The sequence below is a fragment of the Phycodurus eques genome, chromosome 19 (genome assembly GCF_024500275.1).
Source record: "Phycodurus eques isolate BA_2022a chromosome 19, UOR_Pequ_1.1, whole genome shotgun sequence".
Taxonomy (NCBI): domain Eukaryota; kingdom Metazoa; phylum Chordata; class Actinopteri; order Syngnathiformes; family Syngnathidae; genus Phycodurus; species Phycodurus eques.
In genome coordinates this window covers 7414566-7438967 of record NC_084543.1, presented here as the reverse complement: position 1 = coordinate 7438967, position 24402 = coordinate 7414566, and the positions used below count along the sequence as shown (strand labels likewise).

General features: G+C 41.5%; 1 protein-coding gene across 4 annotated transcripts; it reads left to right on the top strand.

Moving 5' to 3' along the window:
- Positions 1-3943: 3943 nt before the first annotated feature.
- Positions 3944-23877, top strand: gpx9 (glutathione peroxidase 9). Of its 4 annotated transcripts, none has more exons than XM_061706234.1 (8): positions 3944-3990; positions 6714-6885; positions 21671-21766; positions 22416-22505; positions 22594-22687; positions 23187-23317; positions 23394-23524; positions 23687-23877. In XM_061706234.1, the coding sequence occupies exons 4-8, from the start codon at positions 22428-22430 to the stop codon at positions 23742-23744; spliced, it is 492 nt and encodes a 163-aa protein (XP_061562218.1). In that variant the 5' UTR covers positions 3944-3990; positions 6714-6885; positions 21671-21766; positions 22416-22427; the 3' UTR covers positions 23745-23877. The 4 variants fall into 4 exon arrangements, with proteins under 4 accessions (XP_061562218.1, XP_061562217.1, XP_061562219.1 ...); XM_061706233.1 differs by lacking the exon at positions 3944-3990 and adding an exon at positions 5736-5809; XM_061706235.1 differs by lacking the exons at positions 3944-3990; positions 22416-22505 and adding an exon at positions 5736-5809.
- The last annotated feature ends 525 nt before the right edge of the window (positions 23878-24402 follow it).

Genomic DNA, 24402 nt, shown 5'->3' with positions numbered 1-24402 from the left:
AAGGCGGCACGGTGGACGACTGGTTAGCACATGTGCCTCGCAGTTTCAAATCCCGGCCCCGCCTGTGTGGCGTTTGCATGTTCTCCCCGTGCCTGCGTGGGTTTTCTCCGGGCACTCCGGTTTCCTCCCTCATCCCAAAAACATGCATGGTAGGTTGCTTGAAGACTCTAAATTGCCCGTAGGTGCAATGTGCGCGTTTTTCTGTCCTCCCAGCATTTCTTAAATGACTGAAAAGTGCATCGGCTCTCCTTTCCCACATTAAAGGGCATTACAGTACATAAGTAAAAAAGTGCCTTGAGATACATTTTTCGATATACAAGATTTTGTATAGTGAGCCCCCACTATTCATGGGGGACAGAGGCTGAGCTGACTGCGAATACCACTCCCTTATAATTGCCACCGAAGAAATAAAGAAAAAAATTTTTTAAACACAAATATGAGGCGTTTTCCAGTTAATAAGATGGGGATTAGGTCAAAAGAAGCCGCAAAAAAAGTAGGGGTTTCTGCATGTAACGAGGTATAGGTTCCCTAAGAACTTCACCATAGGTGAATTTGCAAATGCCGAACTGCAAATGTACCGGTGGTCCACTGAACTCTAGTTGCCTACAGATGCCACAAGATGTCGGCAAAGGACTCCTTTTTTCTAAATGAATCTAGTCAAATCACTTAAACAGTTCCCTGGCACCAAGACACAGCCAAGATGTAGAAAAGATGTTGTTATTGATTTGATGAGAGGCACAAATCCAGAAAATCAGTCCGTTTTTCAGCGAATAATTGAGAATAGGTTCCCAAAAAATCTATCTGCAAATCGGCTAATTTGCGAATGACGAACCGCGAATATGCAGGGGTTCGCTATACTCGGCTCGAAGGACGCACCCGTTTAAATGTTCCTAATCATCCATTTACCGTCTGGAGTGCAAGCAGCGAGATCATCCGAGAGCAATTGTTCGACATTTGCAGCCCACACCTTCAAATTGCATCCCCTAAATCCCCTGAGAAAAAACACCAGAGACAATGAAAATCCATTGTGTCACAGAGTTCATTGACAATTTACACCGAGGCCATAACAGTGGACATAAAGTGTCGCAGCCTGGTGGGATTGCACATAAACTGAGCTGTGAAGTCCAACAAACAATGGCCCCCCTGTTTGTTCTGCCTTAATTTGGATTGACGTGGCTGCCTGCTGACAAACAAGAAAGAGAGCGCATGGCGGCGGCTATTTCTGAAAGTGTGTGTGCGCACAGTACACTTAGTGTGTAGGTGACAAATAGAGAGGCCAAACCAGGTCAGAGCACAGCTAGACAGACACTCAATGTAAGCGCACTCACACGCGCGCACACACACACACGCACACACACTTCTCACATGACTGTGCACAAGGGATTTTCGTGCTTCCACTGACTGAAAGAGAGAAAGAGAGGTGTAAAGCCTCAGTCACGCGATGCCACTCTGTCTGGCCTGGTTCGCTGTGTGCGTGTGTGTGTGTGTGTGTGTGTGTGTGTGTGTGCCGAGTAAGTAAAAGAGGTGCATGACTGGCATCAAAGGCCATTTCAACAATATGAGACCAGCACACAGGAAATCATAGATTTTGAAACCACCTTTCTTTCCGAGGAAAAAAAAAAAGAATCATTTGCACATTGGTAACTGCCCCTGTCTTTAAATATTTAGCCTGTTCTGGCAAGAATTGAGTAGGATTTTGATCGAAAAGTACTGTTCTAGACTGTACTGTATAAGCTAATCGCCACAGGGCAGAAATAGTAGGCCTAAGTGTTCATCAAAAATGAGGTTTTATTTCTAAAAAGTATCTTTAATTTTATTGCAAGCCACTCTAACAGTTTGAATAACATTATTAAAATTAACACTGCGCTTAAATGCAGGAAAATAAAAGCACTACTACTAAATAAAGTAATAGTTACAGTGTATTGCACATAAGTTACCGTCCGAAGTAATTCATTCATTCTCCGTACCGCTTATCCTCACTAGGGTCGCTGCTGTGCTGGAGCCTATCCCAGCTATCATTGGGTAAGAGGAGGGGTACACCCTGAACTGGTCGCCAGCCAATCGCAGGGCACATATAAGCAAACAAACATTCACACTCACTTTCACACCTACGGGCAATTTAAGAGTCTTCAATCAACCTACCATGCATGTTTTGGGGATGTGGGAGGAAACCGGAGTGCCCGGAGAAAACCCAGGCATAGAGAGAACATTAAAAACTCCACATAGGCGAGACCAGGATTTGAACCAGGGTCGTCAGTACTGTGAGGCAGATGTAGGAACCAGTCATGCACCGTGCCAACACACAAAAGTTGCATAAAAATTATTGTAGCTAAATAACTGTTTCAAAAAGGCACAGTAAGACAACTGAACTGCACCTAACAAATATGCTGTATTGGATTTTAAAAATACGTTTAAGGCACTGTAACATTACACACATACCACACTGAAAATCATGCAAGCAAGTCTTTGCAAATTAAAGCTTATTCATCACATGGAGTTTTTGGACGATATGCATTTTTATCATTTTCAGTTTTTTCAGAACGGTATGGGTTTTGTATGCTTTTTCACTGTATTTTTTTATTATATATAGTAGGAATATATATATATACAGTATATATAAATATATAATAGGAAGAACGGTATGGGTTTTGTATGCTTTTTCACTGTATTTTCATTATAATATATATATATATAGATATATATATATCTATATATATATATAGTAGGGAGATATATATATATATATATATATATATATATATATATATATATATATATATATATATATAGTATATATAATAGGAATAAAGTAATACAGTGAAATAATGCATGAGTAATACATACTATTTTAATACAGTTTCCTACTATAATCCATTGAGATCTTGTTAATCTGGGCACTTGTGCAGTGGCCTCTGGATACTTTTGAAAATAAAAGTACCTGTAGCTGTTATTATTATTTTTATTTCATATTCATTTTACTATATACACCACTGCTCATAGGAGTTTTATTTTTCAATGATGATAACATTAAATTAATCAAAAATACAGTATAGATATTGTTAATGTGCTTCAAAAAACTGTTTCTTTCATAAGTAATTTATGTGAGCACCAAACTTTTGAATGGTAGCATATATTTTTCATGTCAATTATAATAAATATAACACGAAATAATAATAATAAATAATACGGTTTTCTACTAAATTCCATTGATATCATGCTAATTTAAACATGTGCAGTCTCGGCACTACTATCCAGCTCTGTTTTTTTAATTTCATATTTATTTTTTTATATGTTTTTTGTTACACATAATTATATATGATACATGTTATACTACTTATACAGTACTGTATATACTGTGTAATTTTCTTTTACATTATTATTGGAACTGAGACCCAACAACGGCATGTTGTGTATTTTAGAAATTTGTAGTGGTAGAATTGAATTATCCCAGTTAGCAAAGCAGCACTGCTATTATTCCTACAGGCTTTTTTGGCAGCAGCTTTTCCCCAGACTTGTGCATGTAAGCGTGCACACAGACACATGTGTTGGCACGGGGGGAGTGGCGGAGCTACAGAGGGCATTAGAGGCCACGTTTGGGGAACTTGTTATGGTAACAGATACATGTGTGCTTTCATACAAGGGGAAGTGAAAGCTGAAGGCTGCAGCTGTTGGCGTCCCTGCGGTCTGTGTGTGTGTCACCCACAAGAGAAAGGAAGTGAAAAGTTGAAATTGCTCATGTGCCACAATTATTGGGATCTGCGCATGACACTTCTCCGTTTTTTTCTTTGGATCAAGACACTGGTCAGATACCAAAAAGAAGAAATTAGCTCCATGTACTAATGAGTCATCTGCACCCAAAAAGGTTTACCTCGTCATAATAACTACCACTTACGACTGGATGACTTCTTTTTCCATTTTAATAAAGCTCTAGGTTAGTTCTACAGCACTTTTTTCCCCAAAAAACACTGATTCATCTCACCGTAATATACTGTAAGTACTTTAAATGTTTGTATGCTTCATGGATGGATGGAACTGTTGCTACTTACTGAAGAGTTCAAACGCAAAACTAGACATCTCCATTTTTTTTAAATTGAGTAAGATTAGTTTTTTTTATTTTATTCCAGGTTAAGGCTAATAATTTGTATTCTTGGTACGCCGAGTTATCATATATTAAGCAAGTAGGCGGGTGATTTGGGAGAAAAAAATGAACTTTGATTGAAAAGGTTTTTCAAAGAGGTCTCTGATGTCATTTCATGCCAAACCAGCAAAGTAGGAAAGTTTTCACATACCGGTAACTATAAGATTACACTGGAATGGTAAGTGTTATGCTTTGGGTTGTTCCAATTCCACTTTTTTACTTCCGATCCCATACTGATATCGCAGCCATGAATTTTAGCTTGATGTATTTGAACGTTCAATCGATGGATTTGTTTTGATAGATGAGTTTAGTTTTACAGTGAACTTAAACTGGACTGTCAATAAACGACTTTAAGCAAGCATTCATTTCCTCTTACTCTTTGCTACTATGTTAGCACCTTAGCAAACTGTTATGACATAGATCCGATACTCTTTTTTTTTTTTTTTTTTTTTTTTTTCAGCCCAATTTCAGATGTCAAAGATCGGAGGACACCCCTAATTATGCTTTGTGAACAACAATTAATAATAGGTGAGTGTCCGAGAACAAGAGTCTCTTGAACTAACGTTAAATTAACCCTTAATCCTAAAACATTTAAAGGGAAAGAAAAGTCGCATTGATTGCATAGTCAGTTATCTTCTTCGTTGCCGCTAACCTCAAGATCCTGTCGACCCAATTGATTCCGATCAACATCGCCGAAGGTTTCTTTATAGAATGTGTGGACCTGATCATAAGTGTTATGACGTCATCTCTGTTGGACTGTTTTACGCAATTAGCATATTTTACGCTTACTTTCCAGCACAATCGAAGATTTTCAGCAGTGAATTTGAAGTTGTGAAACTTTAACGGTGGATCACTCGGCTCGTGCGTCGATGAAGAACTCAGCAAGCTGCGAGAACTAATGTGAATTGCGGTGGATTAACGAGAAATAACTGGCGCAGACATGTTTGAGTGATGTGTTTGTGATGACGTGAATATGTAGGGGCTCGTGATTGGCTTCACCGTAAGTAAAATGCAAACAGCCAACGAGTTTACGGAAGAGTTGTTTGGTTTGGCTTTGGCGGCATCTTGTGGAATTTCAGCACACGCAAAAAAAACGGAAATAGATGAATTTTTCAGCAAGCGGCTAGGGGATAGGTTGAACAGAAAAAACACATCAGTAGGATTATTGTATTCCAAAGTGCATTTGCGGAAGACTGCAGCTCTGCCAGACATTGAGGTGAGTGTGATTGTAGACAGCGTAAGAAAACAAGAGTCCACGCTTGAATGCACACATTTAAAAAAAAAAAAAAGACTAGTTGAGTGAGATGGAGGTTGATGTTGGCTTGAACCCAAATACCCCCACACTTCACGACCACATGTTTCCCCCCATCCCACAGACTCCCACTCTTAAGCCCTGAGCTCCACTATGAAATCAACATTGGGGCCTGCAGGAAATGAGAGATCTCCACTGGAGATAGAGGAGGAGGAGATGGCTGGGAAAAAAAACAGCCAAAATTTTCACTTTTGGCATGTAAATGTCCACTGTGCTGGTTAGATTATGACCTTCTTGTTTTGTTTTTCTTTTTTTCTTTTTTTCCTTGGTGTATAAGCCAAGAACGTAGAAGAGCAAGCAAGCTTTTCCAACCTTTACAAGCAGAGCTGGGGGATTCAGGTCACATAACTTGAGTACAGGTACTTCCATTTGAGTCCTCGCCGATGCCGAGTATCAATACTCGACAGTGCTGTTATTTCTTGCAATTGTGCTGAAAATGTGTTTTTTTTTTTTTAATCAAATATTGTTCACAAAAACAGACTGTTCTTCAACATGGAATATGTTTCACTCACATAACACATTTTAGAGTAAGAACGTCTCTTTACTGAAATGTTAACGTTCAACTGCATGTTTTTCTAAAGTAGCCTGTAACACAAGGTATTTCAGTTATGTGGTGTCACAGCCTGAACACTAGGGGCACTTTGTAAAAGGAGTACACCGATAAGAAATAAGAGATGAAGAAAAACGTAAAGTTTGGTGGATTTTAAACAAGTAGGAATATTGATGTCATGTTACTTCTGTGTGTTAACTACAAAATAAAGTGTGTAAAAAGAAATACATGAATGCTTCTTGAGAATACCACAAAGTTATAAAATACTGTGAAAGGACAACTGAAATAATACTTTATTAAACCATGGCATACTTCTCTTTACTCAATGCGCCGTGCCGTAGCTTCGTGACGGGAGCGGCCGGAGCAGAGCAGCACGGGGCGGGAGACGGGTCTCGAAACTCGGCACTTGCCGGACAGCTCACACCTGTCGCTGTGCGAGCAGAGCATAATTTTCAGTCAGCTGAAAGCGTCACCCGTGTTTACCTTCAAGTATCTCCACACGGCTGACATGGCTGGTGAAGTGGTAGTGTAGTACCGTTGCATTTGTATTATACAGACGTACGGTATTGATATCAGTGTATCCCTACTTGGAACTTGCTTGTCTAAAACGTATGAAAGACTAGACTTGAATTCGAGTTGAACTACTACTACCTGTTAATATTTGAAAATGTTCACTTTCAATATAGTGTGCCATTTTTTTATTTTTTGTGTAGTGGACGCAAACATGGCAGCCCACCAGTATGCTATGATGCAGAGAGCAGAGACCACCTCATGAAGCAAATATGGAGGCAGATCTGAAGATTATTACATTTGGATTGAAGGACCATGTTTTTGATCAAATCAGGGAAAAAGAAAATGGCAACGTGCAAGATTTGCAACTCAAAGGTAAGGGACAACTATGACATGTAACTTCTTCCGCCACTATAAAACCCACAAAGACAGGTAAGGTAACTTCACAATTTAGTTCACCGATAGCTGCTCAAACGTTAACTAAGCCGAATCTTGGAATGTCTTGATTTGACAAGACAGTAATAGACACTATAGACACTTTGGGTCTACTTTGGGGTATGATTGTGAATGTTTTAGTACGGCTAACTAACACAAGTACAGCTACTGGGTGCAAAGCGGTCAATGTACGAATATATGTTGTGACTGAGCAAGCGTGTATGACTTATGATTTGCTTAACCTAAGTAATGACTTGATTCGACTGGCTTAAACATTTAGTAAGGACTCTCCCTGACGTGCTTGATTTTGCCACAGTAACTTGCTTGAAATGTTGAAAAGGTTAACACTTAAAACTTACTTATGACTTGCACATATGTGGCTTACTCTCACTTGTCCTCTCCCGCCTCAACGATGCGTATTCCGGGTATGCGCGGGAAATATGATTACGATCGTTCCCGTGACTTGCGAATGCAGTGGTTTCCCGTCGTAATTTTCTTGTACGTGCCAGCGTGTGCAACCGCAGATAAGCAAGAACCGCGCACTTGTGGGGCAGAGTAGAAAACGTGGCGGCTCTCTAAATGGCTTTTTAAATTTCCACCGAGCGAGTGACTTACAACTTTGGAGGAGAACAGCTGTTCCTGATTTGGGGAACAAAGGGGGGGGGGTTAAGGCAGCAATCTGAGAGACTGGACGCGCCTCTAATGGTCTAAAATCTCCCTGTGTGTATGTGTGTGTGTGTGCCTGTGGTCATCTTTCATGCACTGACTCTGCTGTGTAATCTCTCCTGTGTGTGTGTGTGTGCTTGTGCTTGTGCACGTGCTTTGGAGAGGAACAGGATACAAGTCTACAGCCATAGATTACTGCCACAGAGCGAGCGAGGGCAGACTTACGGCCAAGCGATAGTGAAGGTCAACTCATTTGGGGATGAAAAGAGAGCGAGAGGGGAGGGGAAACAATGAAGAGGGCTCATGCAGAAGTTTGAGATTTAATGCAGGAGAGGTAGAAGGGGGAAGTGGGAGGGAGGGGGAGGAGGGGAAATGGAGTTGAGGAGAGAGGAGATTAAGGCCATGTGAGCATTGAAAAATCTAACGTCGGCCAGGTGGAAAAAGTCCAATTTGTTTTGATCCAAGTCGAGCGAGGCTACGAGGCGGCAAGTTTAAACGTCGTCTCGTTGGCTTCTTGGAGTCGAACCTTTTATGGCCCAGCGCCATCTCCTGAAATATTGCGGCCTGACCCCACCCAGCTCGCTCACATGCTCTCTTTTTGGGATTTTTCAGAGGTTCACAGTCATTTCCGGGAGAATAACCTTAACTATTTGCTTGCTCAGACCTTGAATCCCTAGCCATTGTGGTCACTATACAGGGGGTCAGTGGTGTACAACGTAGTTCCGTTCCTATGGCTACGACATTACCCAAATTTGAATGTTGGTGGGACTCGCCATAGACTCAAGTCATAATTACAGTGAATAATTCTATGAAAAACATTTCTAGACCATGAATGAGGCTCGCCGAACTTAGTCGATCTCCTAATTGTACGTCCTCAGGGGCCTCTGACTTTAGAGGTTCCACTGTATGCATGTTAGATGTATAGCAGAGTAAGTATTGAACTCTAAAATAACATTTTGGGGGACCAAGCCCTACCGCAAATGGCGAAAATCTGTGAGTAATTGATGCCTCTTTGAAGGTTTATAATTGCCTATAAATGCCACACTAAAAAAGGACAACTTTTCAAATGGACTAGGCAATGGTCTGTCTACATGAAGCCCTTAACCCTCACTTCAACATAGTTCCTTCACACAAAGCTGTCACACGATGGCATCAAAGCACTGCTTTTCTATTAAACAGGGGTGATGGCCTGTCTAAATGAAGCGCTCTGCTCACTTTAAAGTGTTCTTTATACTCGCGCGGGCGGCGACCGCGCCGACGTCATTGCGGTTATTCCGCACACAGTTTGCCTTTATACTCGAGCACAACCCATGCGCGCAGTTTTGAAAATGTACTGCAGTTCTCCTCCAAGTCGGGGGTGTTGCTACAGCTGGTATTAGATAGGACACCACAGGGTGGACTTTCCTCAGCATATTGTGGCCATTTCCGGTAGCCGTTTTTACTTTCCTTTCCGGAAGAAGGAACAAAGCAACAACAATCTCGACCGTGGAACAGTGTCTGCTAGAACAGATGGACAATTGGCTAATGAAGCAGTTATGATGGAACCGTATAAATACTGCCAAGTAACAAGTGGCCACGCACATAAAACAAAGAACATAATTCAGGCCATTCTTTGGTTGCACTAGCTAGTTAATTAACACTTACAGTAAATGCCTGTTCACTTATTCGTCACAAGATGCCGCAAAAGTACAGGCTAGTAGGAAAGTAGTCATTGGTCATTTTGGGCTATGAAGGCAATATACATGCCAGCATCCTGGCAATTGGACTTTCTTTTTTTTTTTTTTCCAAAATTAAACCACCTGTAAGATATTTATTCTTAAGGGTATAATAATCCCCGCAAATAGGAACCAAACCCTGCCGCAAATGGTAACAGCCCCCCTAAAATTGCCTATACTGATATTTTACTGTACACATAGCACAAACTGTGATCCCAAAATACTTTAATCTATTTTCAAAATAATCTCACAAAATCGTGGACTTCAGGAAGCCTCCTTCACCACAGCTGCCCCTCATGCTGTCCAACTGGCCTGTCAACCGTTGAAACCTTTAAGTTCCTGGGAATTACAGTCTCTCAGGACCTGAAGTGGGAGATCAACATTAACTCCATCCTCAAAAAGGCCCAGCAGAGGATGTCGTTCCTGCGGCTTCTGAGGAATCAAGGCCTGCCACAGGAGCTGTTGAGGCAACTCTACACAGCAGTCATCGAATCAGTCCTGTGTTCATCCATCACAGTCTGGTTTGTTGCTGCCACAAAAAAGGACAAACTCAGACTGCAACGGACAATCAGGACTGCCGGAAAAATTGTTGGTACGCCCCTACCTACCCTTGGGGATGTGCACGCTGCCAGAACTTAGACAAGACCATGCAAAATCCTCTTGGACCCTATACATTCTGGTCACCACCTCTTGCAGCTCCTTCCCTCAGGTAGGCACTATCAATCAATGCAAACTAAAACAAGCAGACATTCCAACAGCTTTTTCCCTCTTGCCATTACATTGCTAGAGGCTAAGTGAGTCTCTGTCGTGTGTTTTTATGTCTCAAAAGTATTTTTTGTCAAAATGGCTGTCTATTGTCGTACTAGAGTGGCTGCAACTCCCGGAGACAAATTCCTTGTGTGTTTTTGACATACTTGGTAAATAAAGAGGATTTTGAATTCTGAATTCTGAACCCCCTGTGTAAAACAGAGTCGACTGCAGTTCTCCTTGTACTGTACGTCTACCTAAGTGCTTGGTGCACCACTCATTTTTTTTCCATATAAAAACACCACTGACCCAAAGTCTAGCACTTTCCCAAATGGGGACCTGTTCCCCCCGCCCCCATTGAACAGGCTGTCCCCTATTAAATGCTCTTTGGTTTGAAATATGTCCAGGAAAGTCACACACACACGCACACAACATGTACTTGGTTTCCTGCTGCTGCCTTTCCTCTGAGGCCCCCATGCAGCCCCGCAGCCTTGTAAAACATAGCAGGTCAGTGTCACATGACTGAGGTCTAGGACGCTCCGGAGTTGGGTGTCACAGAACACATGGGGCGGGCCAATATAGAACCCAAGGCACACCGACGAGCTACGTGAAGCACAAATGCGAGAGTGAAAGTAAAAAAGAAACCAAAACGACATCGTCTTGAAAGACTGCAGCACAACAGCAATTCTCCTGAGTAGTTGAAACCACTGTGAGGAAATCATTTCCGATATTCCATGCTTTCTTTGCTACAGAAAGACTACAACATGTTCTTACAAGAATTTAGCATGAAATGATACAAAATACCAAGGACTAAATCACATTACTGACCAAAGCATAACATCCTAACAAGAGCTATGCGCATGTATGCAATACTAGGATGACACTCAGTAGAGCGGCGACCACAGCCAAGGCCAAAAAAAATCCTACTTTGGACCAGCACTTTTACAGATGCACCTCCATGACTAAATTTGGACAGTACAATCCATCCATTATTCAATATGGAAAAAAAAGGTTAAAATATAAATAAATCCTGCATTTGCTCCAAAATTGAATTGCTTCTTTCCTACATGCCAAACCTGCTTGGCAGAGGTAACAATAGCAACACTTGCTGCAACACGCGACCCTAATGGGCAGTATGGAAAACGGATGGATGGATAACGTTGCCCCTCTTAAAATAGGGTTTGAAGTCTTTTCTTTGTACATTTTCTACATTCTGTAGTGCACGATAACTCTGAGACCGCTCTACTGTGTCTGAGATGCTCCGTCAGCCCACTGACGGATGCCGCTCGCCTTTCTCGACACCCCCTCTCTCTTGTATGGCGCTGACTGATTGGACCTGACATGCATATGGCAAACACTCATCCTGAGAGGACTCAAAGAAAACGAGAGAAGACGATAACATGTAAGCGTTTACTTCACGGTCGTTTGTGAACACGCACTTTCTGCTTGCTTTTACCACGCTCTCTCATCTCTGCATATGTCTTTATTACGTGCGTTTTTTAAGGCAAAACGGTACATGTTTTTACAGAGACTTTTATAAGGCACATCCAATTTAGCTACTCGAGATCTTGATATGTATCATCTGTGGATGTTGGATGGATCACTTCTGCATGAATGTAATGCTCGCTAGTCAATTTTTATCCCTTGTCCCCTCCTCCATTTATTAACCTTTGGGAAGAAATGTACACGCACAAACAAACTGCTATAAAATCATCATACACATCAATATTTTAGTTTTTATTTCATAAATCACTGAAACAGCTTCATACTTTAAAACTATCCATCCATCCATTTTCTGAGCCGCTTCTCCTCACTAGGGTCACGGGCGTGCTGGAGCCTATCCCAGCTACCATCGGGCAGGAGGCGGGGTACACCCTGAACTGCTCGCCAGCCAATCGCAGGGCACATACAAACAAGCAACCACTCGCACTCACATTCACATTCACACCTACGTGCAATTTAGAGTCTCCAATTCATGCATGTTTTTGGGATGTGGGAGGAAACCGGAGTGCCCGGAGAAAACCCACGCAGGCACGGGGAGAACATGCATACTCCACACACGCGGGGCCGGGGATTGAACCCGGGTCCTCAGAACTGTGAGGCTGACGCTCTAACCTGTCGTCCACCGTCCCGCCACTTTAAAATACCAAAAGAATAACATAATGTTTCGGGATTTCGCTGTTTAAATGTCAATTTTATGGTTTGAATTATTGAGTTTTTATTACAAAAAACGTCAAGTATTTTCCATATAATAAATGGTAGGGTTATGGGGCTTTATTGGTGACTAGAGTATTGGCTATCACAAAGATTAACAACAAAATTTATTTTTACTGCATTAGTAGTTTTAGTCAACTCATTTCAACACATTTTCTTGTAAGCAAGATGGCACAAGATGGCAGTTGAGCACTACTTTTGTCTAAATAAAGCTCCTCAACTCACTTCAACACAGTTTCTTGGCACCAATAGGCCATGAGATGCGGCAAAGCAATACCTTGATTGCTTTGGCCTGAGCACAACAACAGCAAGATGCCACTAAACGGTGGAAAAACACTACTTCTGTCTAAATGAAGCTCCTCAACTCACTTCAGCATAGTTCCTTGACACCAAGATTCCACAAGATGGTGGCAAAGCACTACTTTTGTCTTAATAAAGCACCTCAAATCACTTCAATACAGCTCCTTAACACTAAGAAACCACAACATGGCAGCAAAGTACTACCTTTGTCAAAATAAAGCACCTCAACTCCCTTCAACACAGTTAGTTGGCATCAAAATGCCACAAAATGGCAGCAAAGCACTGTTTTTTTTCTAAATATAGCACCTCAATTCACTTCAGTACAGTTTCTTGGCACAATACTTACAACAAGAGGGCACCAAAGCAATACTTTGATTGCTCTGAAGTGAGCACAAATGGGTAGGACAGGTAAAAAAAAAAAAAATTTTAATGCACATTTTCAGGGATTCACTGTATGCTGCAGTATATACTTTTGTGACATTTTTGTTTGGTGTAAAATATGTGCCTTGGCTCAATACAGGTTGGGAAACATTGGGTACTGTCAATCCGAATGCAGCAATTGTCATAATCAGCAGTCAAAATGTGTGACAATTGTCCTATTTAATCCATTTGTGTTTCCATGCCCAAAGTGTATTTGTTTGTGGCACTGAAGTCCGACCCCAACGAAGGTCACGGGCTGTCCTTTCAATGTAAATGCGGTTACTCATTGGTGTCATGCATGTCCTCTTTCAAGTATGCACCAGTTTGTCAGGATGAAGTCTGTCAATGTCAGACTGGTGATAGTGAAGTGTCCTTTGCAAATACCTCAGCCCCGGCATCCGCCTCCGATCTTGCTCATCCCACATGTCACATCATATTTTTTTCAGGCAGCCCCTGTAAAAGGGCAGATGCTCTGTGAATTGATGTGGGTCGCTTACATGAGCACGGCCGGGGCAAGGACGAGCACACTTAAGCGCACATTGGGGGGGGGAGTGGAACAAAGAGAATGAGGTTGTCCTTCATGGAAAAAATGTCTATGCTTAAAAAAAAAAAAAAAAAAAAAAAAACACTTATACGGGTTGCCTTTATATACAAACACAACTAGGACAACCAAGCAGCTACTAACATGATGCCTCTGGTTTGGCGTCAGCAGTCAAGTGAGGACAAGCTGTGCAAGGACGACCCCTGTTGGTGGATATCACTCACTGTTCTAGAATGAAAGGCACTAAATGAGAGAGACAAACTGTGATATTATTGAGCACATTCATCAACTACGGACAGGAAATTTGTTAAAATATTTACGATAGAAACTGGTGAGTAACCATTAGGCGCCCTTTGTCCCTTGTTACCCAGCACCCACTTAATGTACAACGGCGTTTTAATGGTACTTCATGACTCCTGTTACCGGTGATGTACATTTCTAATTGAGTGGGGTGTCAAACTCATTTTTGTTGTGGGCCATATTGTTGGTACAGTTTCCTTTAAGGACCGTTATGACTGTGAAACCATATAAATGTTTAATTCCCTCATCATATTATTACATGTACGCAATAAATTGGTTACTAGTTTGAAATCAGACGTCAAGGATGTTTTAACTGTTGTTCAGTTTACTGTAAAAAAAAAAAAAAAAAAAGTGGTAAAAAAAATGCTTTTGCAACATCTCAACATTTATTAGGACAATTCTAAATTTTAGTATGGATTTAGCATGAATCATGGCAGTTGACACACCTGATCTGCTGTCGCGCGCCACATAAAATGATGTGACGGGCCAGATGTGGCCCCCTTGCCTTGAGTTTGACACCTGTGCTCTAAATTATCCATAGGTGTGAATGAAACCGTCGTTTGTTTATATGTGCCCAGGGTGGCCAGGGTGTTTTCCGCCTCTTGCCCAAAGTCAGCTGGGCTAGACTCCAGTTCACCCATGACCCCAATGACGATAAGCCCACAATGCATTGCACAACAGCCCACAATGCATTGCACAACAGAGAAATGGCAATCCCAATATTTTAAAAAACTAGATTCTACATTACATTTTCAAAGCTGCGTAGAATTCCTTGAAATATCCTGCTAGGCTTTTCTCGTGTCTAATTGGTTAATGGAGAGAAAAGGGGCTTGGTGTAAAAGGGAAATCCCATGTGCCTCTCAGGCCTGCTCCATGCCCACTGGACTGGAACACGGCCAAAACACCCCCCACCCCCCCCCCACCCCCCTCCCGCCGCATGCTATCCACCCCACCCACTCCTCTACTGGACTGGAGAAGATCCAAGATGGGTGCCTCCAGGGCTGAACTGCTGTGAAATGCACACTATTAGAGATGGGGAAGTTGCCAGACAAGTCATATTGTGTTTGATTTAAGCCATTTACATAAAACCTGACGTCATGTCGCACCAAATGCTCCATTCTGTGTCGTCTGCGGCAGATTCCACAAGTGGCGCCGCGAGCTTCCCATCTTACACTTTTAGCAAAAGTAAAAATAGAGAAGTCGTTTTTTTAGACGCTGTGTTTTTGAAGCTCAGTGATCTAGAATGCCTGCACGACTTCCCCGTGGAGAGTGAAAAAAACCTCACACACAGGACAGATAGAGGGAGGAGAGAAAATATAGACAGGGTGCTCTGTCTTAATACAGATTTTTCTGTATAAAAGGTCAAAATTGTAAGTGCGCAGACTGATGTCTCTCCCCTTGCAGCCTCAGTGATGACAAAACAAGTGCACTACATTTCAGCATGTCTGCTGCATTCGACTGAAGCTAAACTAACATTTTCACTTTTAATCTGCTACTGTCCTGGCTAATCATTTTAAAGAAAGCCGTTTGAGCATTTATTCAATATACTTGATATCTAGCATAAGGTCCATGAATTAGTATGCTGTTGGTCCTCATAGTAGGACAATTCAGCACAATACTAGTGCCACTTTTGGCCTACCAGTACACAATTAAACCTTACGAGTAAACTACTGTGTCGTAACACTACTAGGCCCAATGGAAGGAAGCAATGGAAAAGTTAATAGTAAGACACAGTCGTTCTACTAGTGCGCCCAAGTCGTTCTACTAGTGCGCTGAATTGTCAAGGATATTAAATATTGTTCAATCGGCCATAAAATTAGGAACACGTGCAGAATTCAATGAGATTGCAAAGGTGGAAAACAGGAACTGTTTCTAATTAAATAAGGTAAGCGTTATATTGCATTTGTAAGCACTTTTTAACAATTCCTATTATTTTTAAACAATTCGCTGTATAACCGTGTTTGTGTGGGTTTTCTGTTGTCTTCTTTTTTTATATAAATATTTTACAGTAAAGATCGTAAAGATACTGTTAAATTAATACAGTACTTGTCTGCCACTGTCTGAGTAGTGAATATTGCTACCAGATTGTGTAATGTGGTCTAAATGCACCACTAACGTTCACTGCGATGATACAACACACGGACAATGGACTGTTTATCATCCCACTGTGTATGCAATAACAACTTGTATTCTTGCATAGGAAAGTCTACAACAGGCTGCAAATACTAAAAGTGAACTTTTTTGTTAGGCACTGAGGCTTTTAAAAGAGAGAATATGGCAATATGAGGCGCAGTGTTGCACCATCACTCAGCTTTGGCCAGAGAGTCTCGCCGCCAGCTTAAAAAGTTTCACGCCTTCTCCTTCTCTGAACTGAATATATTAAAAAGAGAAAGAAGATGGTATGGTGTTTAAAAATCCCCCTCCCCTCATATGAGCATCAGCTTGCACTGTGAAGGGACAAAGGTCAAAGATGAACCAGGCACAGCCCCCAAATGTCAAGTGAATGTAGCAGAGTGGAAGGGGGAGAAGAGGGGAAGCGAAGAAGAAGACGTCTCAAGAGGCAGGGCGGATGAAGATATGAAAAAAATAAAATAAATCTTGTGTAACAGGATGTTGCATAATGCGTCCCACTTCTTTACCACGTCACTCTCGGGTGCACGTTAGTACCCCACGCGAGCAGGCAAAACGGGGTTTTGGCTGGTGTGCGGGGTGGGGGGGGACTACGGAGTGTTCTGTCTCTGAGCAGAAGATGTGGAGTGACTGAGGTAGACAGCCAATAGGGTGAGGGCGCCGCGCAACAGAGGGGTGTGTGTGTTTGTGTGCATGTGTGTGTGACGGTGGGTGGGCGAGTGTGGCCTGTACTGGTATTTCTGCCCTGTCACATCTTGTTAGTGGGCAACCATGCATAACACAGCACTCTCCACACACACACACACACACACACACACACACACACACACGGACATGCTGTAGTTTACCACAAGGACATCCAAAGCAAGTGAGCACCAACTTCCCACCCATCCATCCAGTCATTTACCCATCAATACGGCATCCCATAATAATCCATCATCCACAAGTACCCCCCCCCCCCCCATAGGAAATAATGTCAAGTATATATAATAAACATAAGATTAAAGGACCAAAGCAAAACTGGATTTTGCTTAATAATATAGTAATATGAACATGTATTTATTATATTAATATTAATAATAGTCACCATTCATTTTTTATAATTATTATAATTTTTATATATATAATAATTTATGATTTTTTATTTGATTCCCCCCTGCTGAAGTGCTTTTGCCTTCAACCAGTATAGGCTGTACAATGTCGTCCACCTTTTAATAGACAAACCCTGCTTCTATTTTGGTTCATAGTGATAACAAGGCCTTTCGTGTTTCTGTCTCACCATATACAGGTGAAAGATGGGTTATCTTTTTCATTTTGGACCATTTTTTTAACATGGAAAGAGCCAGACATTTTATTACTTTTTAATTTCATTAAGACTGAATATCCATCATCGCTACAAGCAGTATTGATAGCAAAATCTATATCGTGATTGTTTTTCTTTCAGCTATCTAATTTCTATTTTCATATTTTTCTTGAGCAAGGGCGCAAAGTCGATACCAGAACAATACTTTTGTGCAGACGCTTGCAAAGTAATGAACTGGGTTTGAAATTGAATATTTTATGGCATAATCTTAGAATCTTAGATTAAACCACGCCAAATAGCATCATAAATAACACGCACCAAAAAACTCTCTCTCACTCTCTCTTTCTCTCTCTCACACGCACGAAAATATCTCACATACAACAAAAACTCTCACACATAACCTAGAAACCTCTCACACTCACCAAAAACTTCCCACATAAAAAAAAACACAAAAACCTCTCACACTCACCAAATAGCATCTCACATATGAATCTTTTGCACACACCACATTAAAAAAAACCTCACACGAAACAAAAAAATATATTCACTAAAGAACTTTCACATAAACCATAAGACTTCACACACATTAGACAATTCTAACCCATACCAAGAAGCTCTTACGCACACCAAAGAAAACCCTTCCACACATAAAAACCTCTCACCCTCAACAAAAAAAACCTCTCTCACACGCCTAAATATCTGTCACATGCAAAAATATCTCTCGCTCACAACTCAAAACATTCACAGTAACCATAAGAACCCACACACATCAAAAAACCTCTAAAACTCACCCCAAAAAAACTCTCACATTAACAAAGAAACACACCCCAGAAAAACTCTCGTTCACCCAAAAAAATTTGCAAAAAACTCACTCTCTCCGAAAAAACATAGAGACACCCACAAAAACACTTACTAACACGGGCCACTCTCACACACATCCAAAAAAAACAGCTCACAATTCGAGGTTGTTTTCCCCTCTAACAGGATTTCTCATGATCGGATCATGTTTGGAATAAGTCAGGCAAGCACCCTGATTAGTTTCGAGCCAAAGAATGAGGCAGCAAAAGCCAGCGAGACCCAGAATAAGACGTATGGGTGGGCAGAAAGGGATGGTTAGTGTCAGCTTGGGGAGGCAGGTAGGCAGCTCATTCAAGCTGGAAGAAAAATAAATGCAAAAGAAAAAGAGAGAGTTGTGGGGGAGAGACACTTCTAGAAGGATTTTATCACTTCCATCTCCTGCACGTCGGTGTGAAGGAAGGCGACGACACATGACCTACATTTGCTTTTTGAGGCGGGCTTCAGCGGCAAGGCTCTGCGTGCATTGCAAAAATTAAAAAAAGAGTTGCACACGCCAGAAGAAGCGCCATAAAAAAGGCTATTGGAAGACTGTGCATTTTTTTGCCGAGTCGAAAAAGGTAGAGGGGCCGACGAGACAAGGAGGAAGTTTTGACGCTAATCCTCCTTCTCCAGTTTATATAACACACATCTCCTATTCTGTTCCACGCACTTCAGAGCTTTGCCAATCTGCATATATGATGGATCCAGGGAACAGCAGGAGGTGTGTGTGTGACTGTGTGTATGTTTGTGTGAGAGTGTGTACGTGTTCTCGTGGGAAGAACGTTTGAAGAATCCTAAGCTCCTTTGGAGTGTATTTAGACGAATTTGGATACGTGACTGCTCAAGTCTCCTGTAAAGATAGTCGTATTTGCAAATAAAGCAGTAAATGACCGAACGTGAGAAAAACGAATGCAGCGGGGGAATAACACGAGCTCCTCTGCAAGAGGTCATACTGAACATGCAGACAAACTTTATTTTCACGATTGTATTCCGAATATCTCTGTGGAAGTTGATGCATTATTAACTCTTAAGGCAACATTCCTTTCGCTGTCATGCAAGTGCAAAGAGAGGTTAACCACTGTAAAGTCAATCTTAATAAAACTAAAATAAAGTAAAAGTAGGTGGCATGCGAACACATATTGTGCTTTGCGGTTGCTGGTTTTTTGTTTTTTTTTGGGGGGGGGGGTTTCAGAAATTTCCACACAAAATGTACAGTTTCGTGGCAAGCTCCTCTGGTTACATAAGCAAGGCTATTAAAGAAAACAAAAATTAATGAAATAACAAAAACTAGAATTAAAAAAATATTTTTTTTAACTTAAATACAAATTAAAATAAGAGTTTTAAAAAAATAATAACTAACTGAAACGGAATTGTCTGGTCACAAAACCTATTAAAATGAAGTTTATTTAGTGGGGGGGGGGGAAATACCACTAAGGGTACATAGGCTCCCTCTTGTGGTATGTGAAAGAATCACTGAATTAAATGTTTAAACTGAACTGAAGTTTACAGTAGCTTGAACTTTGTTTTAATCCAGTACAGTACAATTGTTCAGTAAAGTTTAGTTGTATTTAGCTTTTAAGCACAATATATTTGCATTTAATCTCTTAGAACTGTTTTTAAACATTTATTTAATTTTATGCACAATACATTTTAATTGAAACATTATTTAAGCTGTTTTTTCATGTTCCTATATTTAACAGGAGTGGTAATGTTCAAACTGTGTATAATGTTACAGTGTATTACAATATTATAAAATATGTACTTTAGGAATAAAACCTCTGTCTCATTTTTAATAAATACTTAGGCGTACTACGCTACTGAGAGCTAAGTATATTTTTTAGGTGGTACTTGGTGTAAAAAGTTTGAGAACCAAAAAAAAAGATTGGAAAAAGATAAATCAGACTCCAATTTGTTCGTCCGTCCATGATAATTCCACTGTGACCTCAAGTTGGAACCATATCATACATAAACTGATGTTCTTGGCGCCACGCTTTCATCAAAACAGGAAATCTCTTGTTACGAGAAGAAGCTCTTTAAACACAGATGTTGCACGGCCGCGCGAGGCAACGCACGACACATAACAATTTACTTAATGGACGCGTAAAACGTCGAGCCAAGACGGGCGGCCAAGAAGCATTGTTTGCTGATTGTGTTCGTCCCCTCTACTCTTCCTACACTCACACACACACACACGCGCGCACACACACACACACACACACACACACAAAATGAGGTTTAGTGGGTCTCGCCTGAAGGCCTTGTGCAATATTTTTCTTGAGAAATTGAGGGAGACAGCAAGACAGGCAGTGGCAATATGTCACCGTAAATGCTGCCATCACAAAGCACACCCTGTGGCGAGAGAAAGGAAGAAGCGGTGGGGGAAGGGGCGCGTGGCGGAGGTGTGATGTGCGGTGACGTCGTACACTTAAGAGACGACACGAAGGCCAGCCTTTGGGCAGACAGAGAGAGAGGGGAAAGCTGACCTGTATGTCTGACTGAATGTATGACTGAAGTCTCCCCCCTGTTGGTACTTTTTAAAATGAAGCTTCTAAAGCAGGCAGGATGGTGAAATCCGCTAGAAAGGTTAGCAGGCTTCCTGGGTGTGCTGCAATAGCTAGCATAACAAAGAGGTTGGCGACATGATGGTTTTCTTTATGGCTGCTGTCTTTGGACAAAAGTTAAGTGCATGTATATCATTTATTTATTTGTCAAGTACACTGAAATCATGATCATCTTCTCTCACTTTTCTCACAAACCGACTTCCTCGGTGTGAAATCTAGCCCCTGTTTAGTGTTGTACGCAAAGATGTTATTCTGTCATATGAATGGCAACCGGCAGATGGGGGGGGGGGGGGGGGGTCGGTCCCAAATCAAATTCTACTTCAGAGCCACATAAAGGTTTGGACCAGCACTGATTACTGGTCTGAATGAAGATTGTTAGGCCCCCGATAAAGCCGCTGCTGTCCATCATTGAAAAGTGCAGCAGCGCCTCCGTGTGGCCACAAATGCTCCTTGCAACAGAAAACACATGGCAAGGCTTTTTTTTAACATTTAAACTGCTCGACTGGACGTGTTGCAAATATCTCAAATTCAGTTTTGCCCAGTCGAAAAGAACATTTCAAAAGTCCGCAACTAACATCTTCCTATTCACAGTAGTCATTTTAGTAACGTCATTTCGTTACTAAAGTTTTGAGGTCAAACTAAGTTCACCTGAAAAGGTTATATAGCGCATTTTAGGCTTTCACCCGAAAGGCAAATATCCCAAAAGTTTTATTTTAATAGAGTTTGAACCCTTAGCAGATGTCAGCGTCCTGCTCTTCCTGAACAAATGACAAATGAGCAATGTCCTGCTTGCATGCTCACCTCTGCCCACAGAAACAATAAAGTCAGTCAGGCCGAACAATTGCTGACCCATGTGTTTGTTTCAGTAAATGTCACGGAGAGAGCCGCTTAGCGAACCGCTCACTCTCGGGACTGTGTGTGCGAGCAAGAAGTTTACGCTCGATAAAATAGGATCATGGCCGATAAATCCATCTATGATTTCTCTGCCGAGACCCTGGACGGAGTTACGGTGCCACTGGGGGACTTCCGGGGTAAGGTGCTTCTCGTCGTCAACGTGGCCACCTTCTGAGGGTCGACTATAGAAGAGGTAATATTCTGAACCGCTCTTTACAGCACCTAAATTTTCATATTTGTTCCATGACATTTTATACATTTATTCACAACAGTATATTCTCTTCATATTGAAGTGATTTTTCCTTGTTGTGCTGCTTCCAGTAGTGTACAGTATGTGGATGTTGGTGTTTTTTTTGTTGGTTTGTTTTTTCAGCATCTCTGTGTTATCATGTCAATGTAATCTGCCGCAGTCTTCAGAATCAGTTTAATTTGACAAACTACATTAGCAATGTCAATGTTTCTTTAACGATTCCGATTTCAAATTCGTCCTCAGCATTTTTCCATCATCTGATTGGTTGGTCAGAGCAAAACATATTCCAGCCCACTTTTAGCAAATCATGGCTGTAGCAATATGCACACATTAATACAGTATATTCAGTAATCAGCATCTCCATTGAGTATGATGTATTTTATTTTAAAGTTTTTGTTTTTCATGTCACTAGATTAATATAGAGTGTGAACTGCTCCAGATTATGTATGTGGCACAATTGCATACTGTTACAGTATATTGCTATTTATTTTATTAAAATTTTTTTGTGGTATACTATTGATGTTTTCTATAATTGCGATGTCATAGTGTTGGTATAATGAACTGGATTAAATTGGGTAAATCTCCATTTAAGGCCCAGGTCCAAATGCCCAGACCGCCACTAGTTTTTACCTCAATTTTGACGGTGGGTCAGATCAAATACTCTCACGGGTTATATACGACGGTAGGTTGTCCACCCCTGCTTTACACTCATACGAATCATTGAATTTGTAGTACTAGAATGTGATCTATTCCCTCACTTTGTTCTTTAGTACCATCAACTGAATGCACTCATGGAAATGTTCGGCAACCTCAACTTCACCGTGCTGGGCTTCTCCTGTAACCAGTTCGGCCTGCAGTCCCCTGGTGGGTCCACACATTGTATTAGACCATTTCGTGTGACTGACGGTCAGGGGCAGTTTTAATCCTTATAAGGTCGATTTGCTACTTGTCGCCTCACTTCCTCACAGGGTGTAGCACTGCCTGGCGAACTACACCTGTCCTGTCTTGTCCTGTCCTATTTGCTACTTGTCAGATCCTTTCTTTGCAGGGTGGAGCAATGCCTGGCTCACTGCAGATGCCCTGTCCTGTACTGTCCTGTCGTATTTGTTTCACATTGTATCCTTTTCGCATACGACATAGCACTGCCTGGCTCACTGCACCTGTCCTGTCCCGTCCTATCCTATCCTATTCGCCGCTCGTACTGATCCAGCATACTGCATGACAGACCAGCCGAACAGGACAGGTTAAATAAATTGTACCCAATTTCATGAAAAGACGATACAATGATCAAACAAGCTTTAAATAATCAACCATACTTATTCCTACACACTTGTAATGTATTTGTGCTCCTTTTTTTTGTTAGAGGTGAATCATGAAACCTTAAACATCCTTACGTACGTGAGACCCGGGGGGGGATTCGTGCCAAAGTTTCCCATCTTTGGTAAGGTGGAGGTGAATGGCGTCAACGAGGAGCCGCTGTTCACTTACCTAAAAGTACACAAATAAGTCGACAAGTTGAGAAATTTCTTGTAAAATGGCATCATTTCATATTTGTCATGTCATTTCACAGGAATCTTTGCCCTTTGTGAACCCTGTCATTGGCGACATAAAGAAGTTCTACTGGTCTCCAATTACGGTCAATGATATCCGATGGAATTTTGAAAAGTTTCTCATCACTGCGGATGGCAAGCCTTTCAGCAGGTAATGTTGTTGACCTTTTTAATCACCCCCTTTTTTGAGGCCACTCAGGGTTGCCAAACTGCTATGAAGTTCACGGATTGTCCGACGACAATGGTCTCAGCCGTTTTATCGCTCATGGATCAGGGACACAATTATCGCAGCAATGCTTTCCCTTTGCCGCAGGTACGAGCTGCACTGTCCCATTGATAAGGTTGAAAAGGACATCACAGAGCTACTGTAACAGACAGTCGTCAGTTGATCGGCGGTGGCAGCGTGACGGTCCCTCGGTAAATGCACATGTGTGCCCCTGAGCTGGATCTGATGAGGAGGAGGAACGGGACTCGGGTTTTCACTGCATTCGCTCTGAGAACAAATTCCTCTCCGCCACCAATAATATTCATAAAAATAAATATGATTAGAATCTCTGCTTGCTTTTATTATCACTACATAAATAAAGCAATGGTGGTTTGAATCCTGACTCCAACAGTCCAGTGTCCAAGTGTCCATCGACAAGACACTCCAAGTCAGCATTATAAATGAGAAACTGTGGTTGAATTAGGTGCCTGGGGGATATTGTGATGCATCGATTAATCGATAATTTTACTCAACCTTAAGCACTGCAGGGGTCACCAACGTGATGCCCGCGGAAACCTGGTCACCCCAGTTGATGTTAATCAGGTATGATTTAATTATGTGACAGCAATGAGATAATGGACTGTATGCACACAGCACTACCGCATTTTGGGTAAGGAGATGTGCTAACTTGCCATTGCCAGGCAAATGCATTGTGACACGATGGGAAACGTGTTGAAACTCAAAACCGAGTTGACGCTGAACATAGTGCCAAACCGCAGCGTTGGCTGGAGGAGCTATCCCTTCTTTTTTTTTTTTTTTTAAAG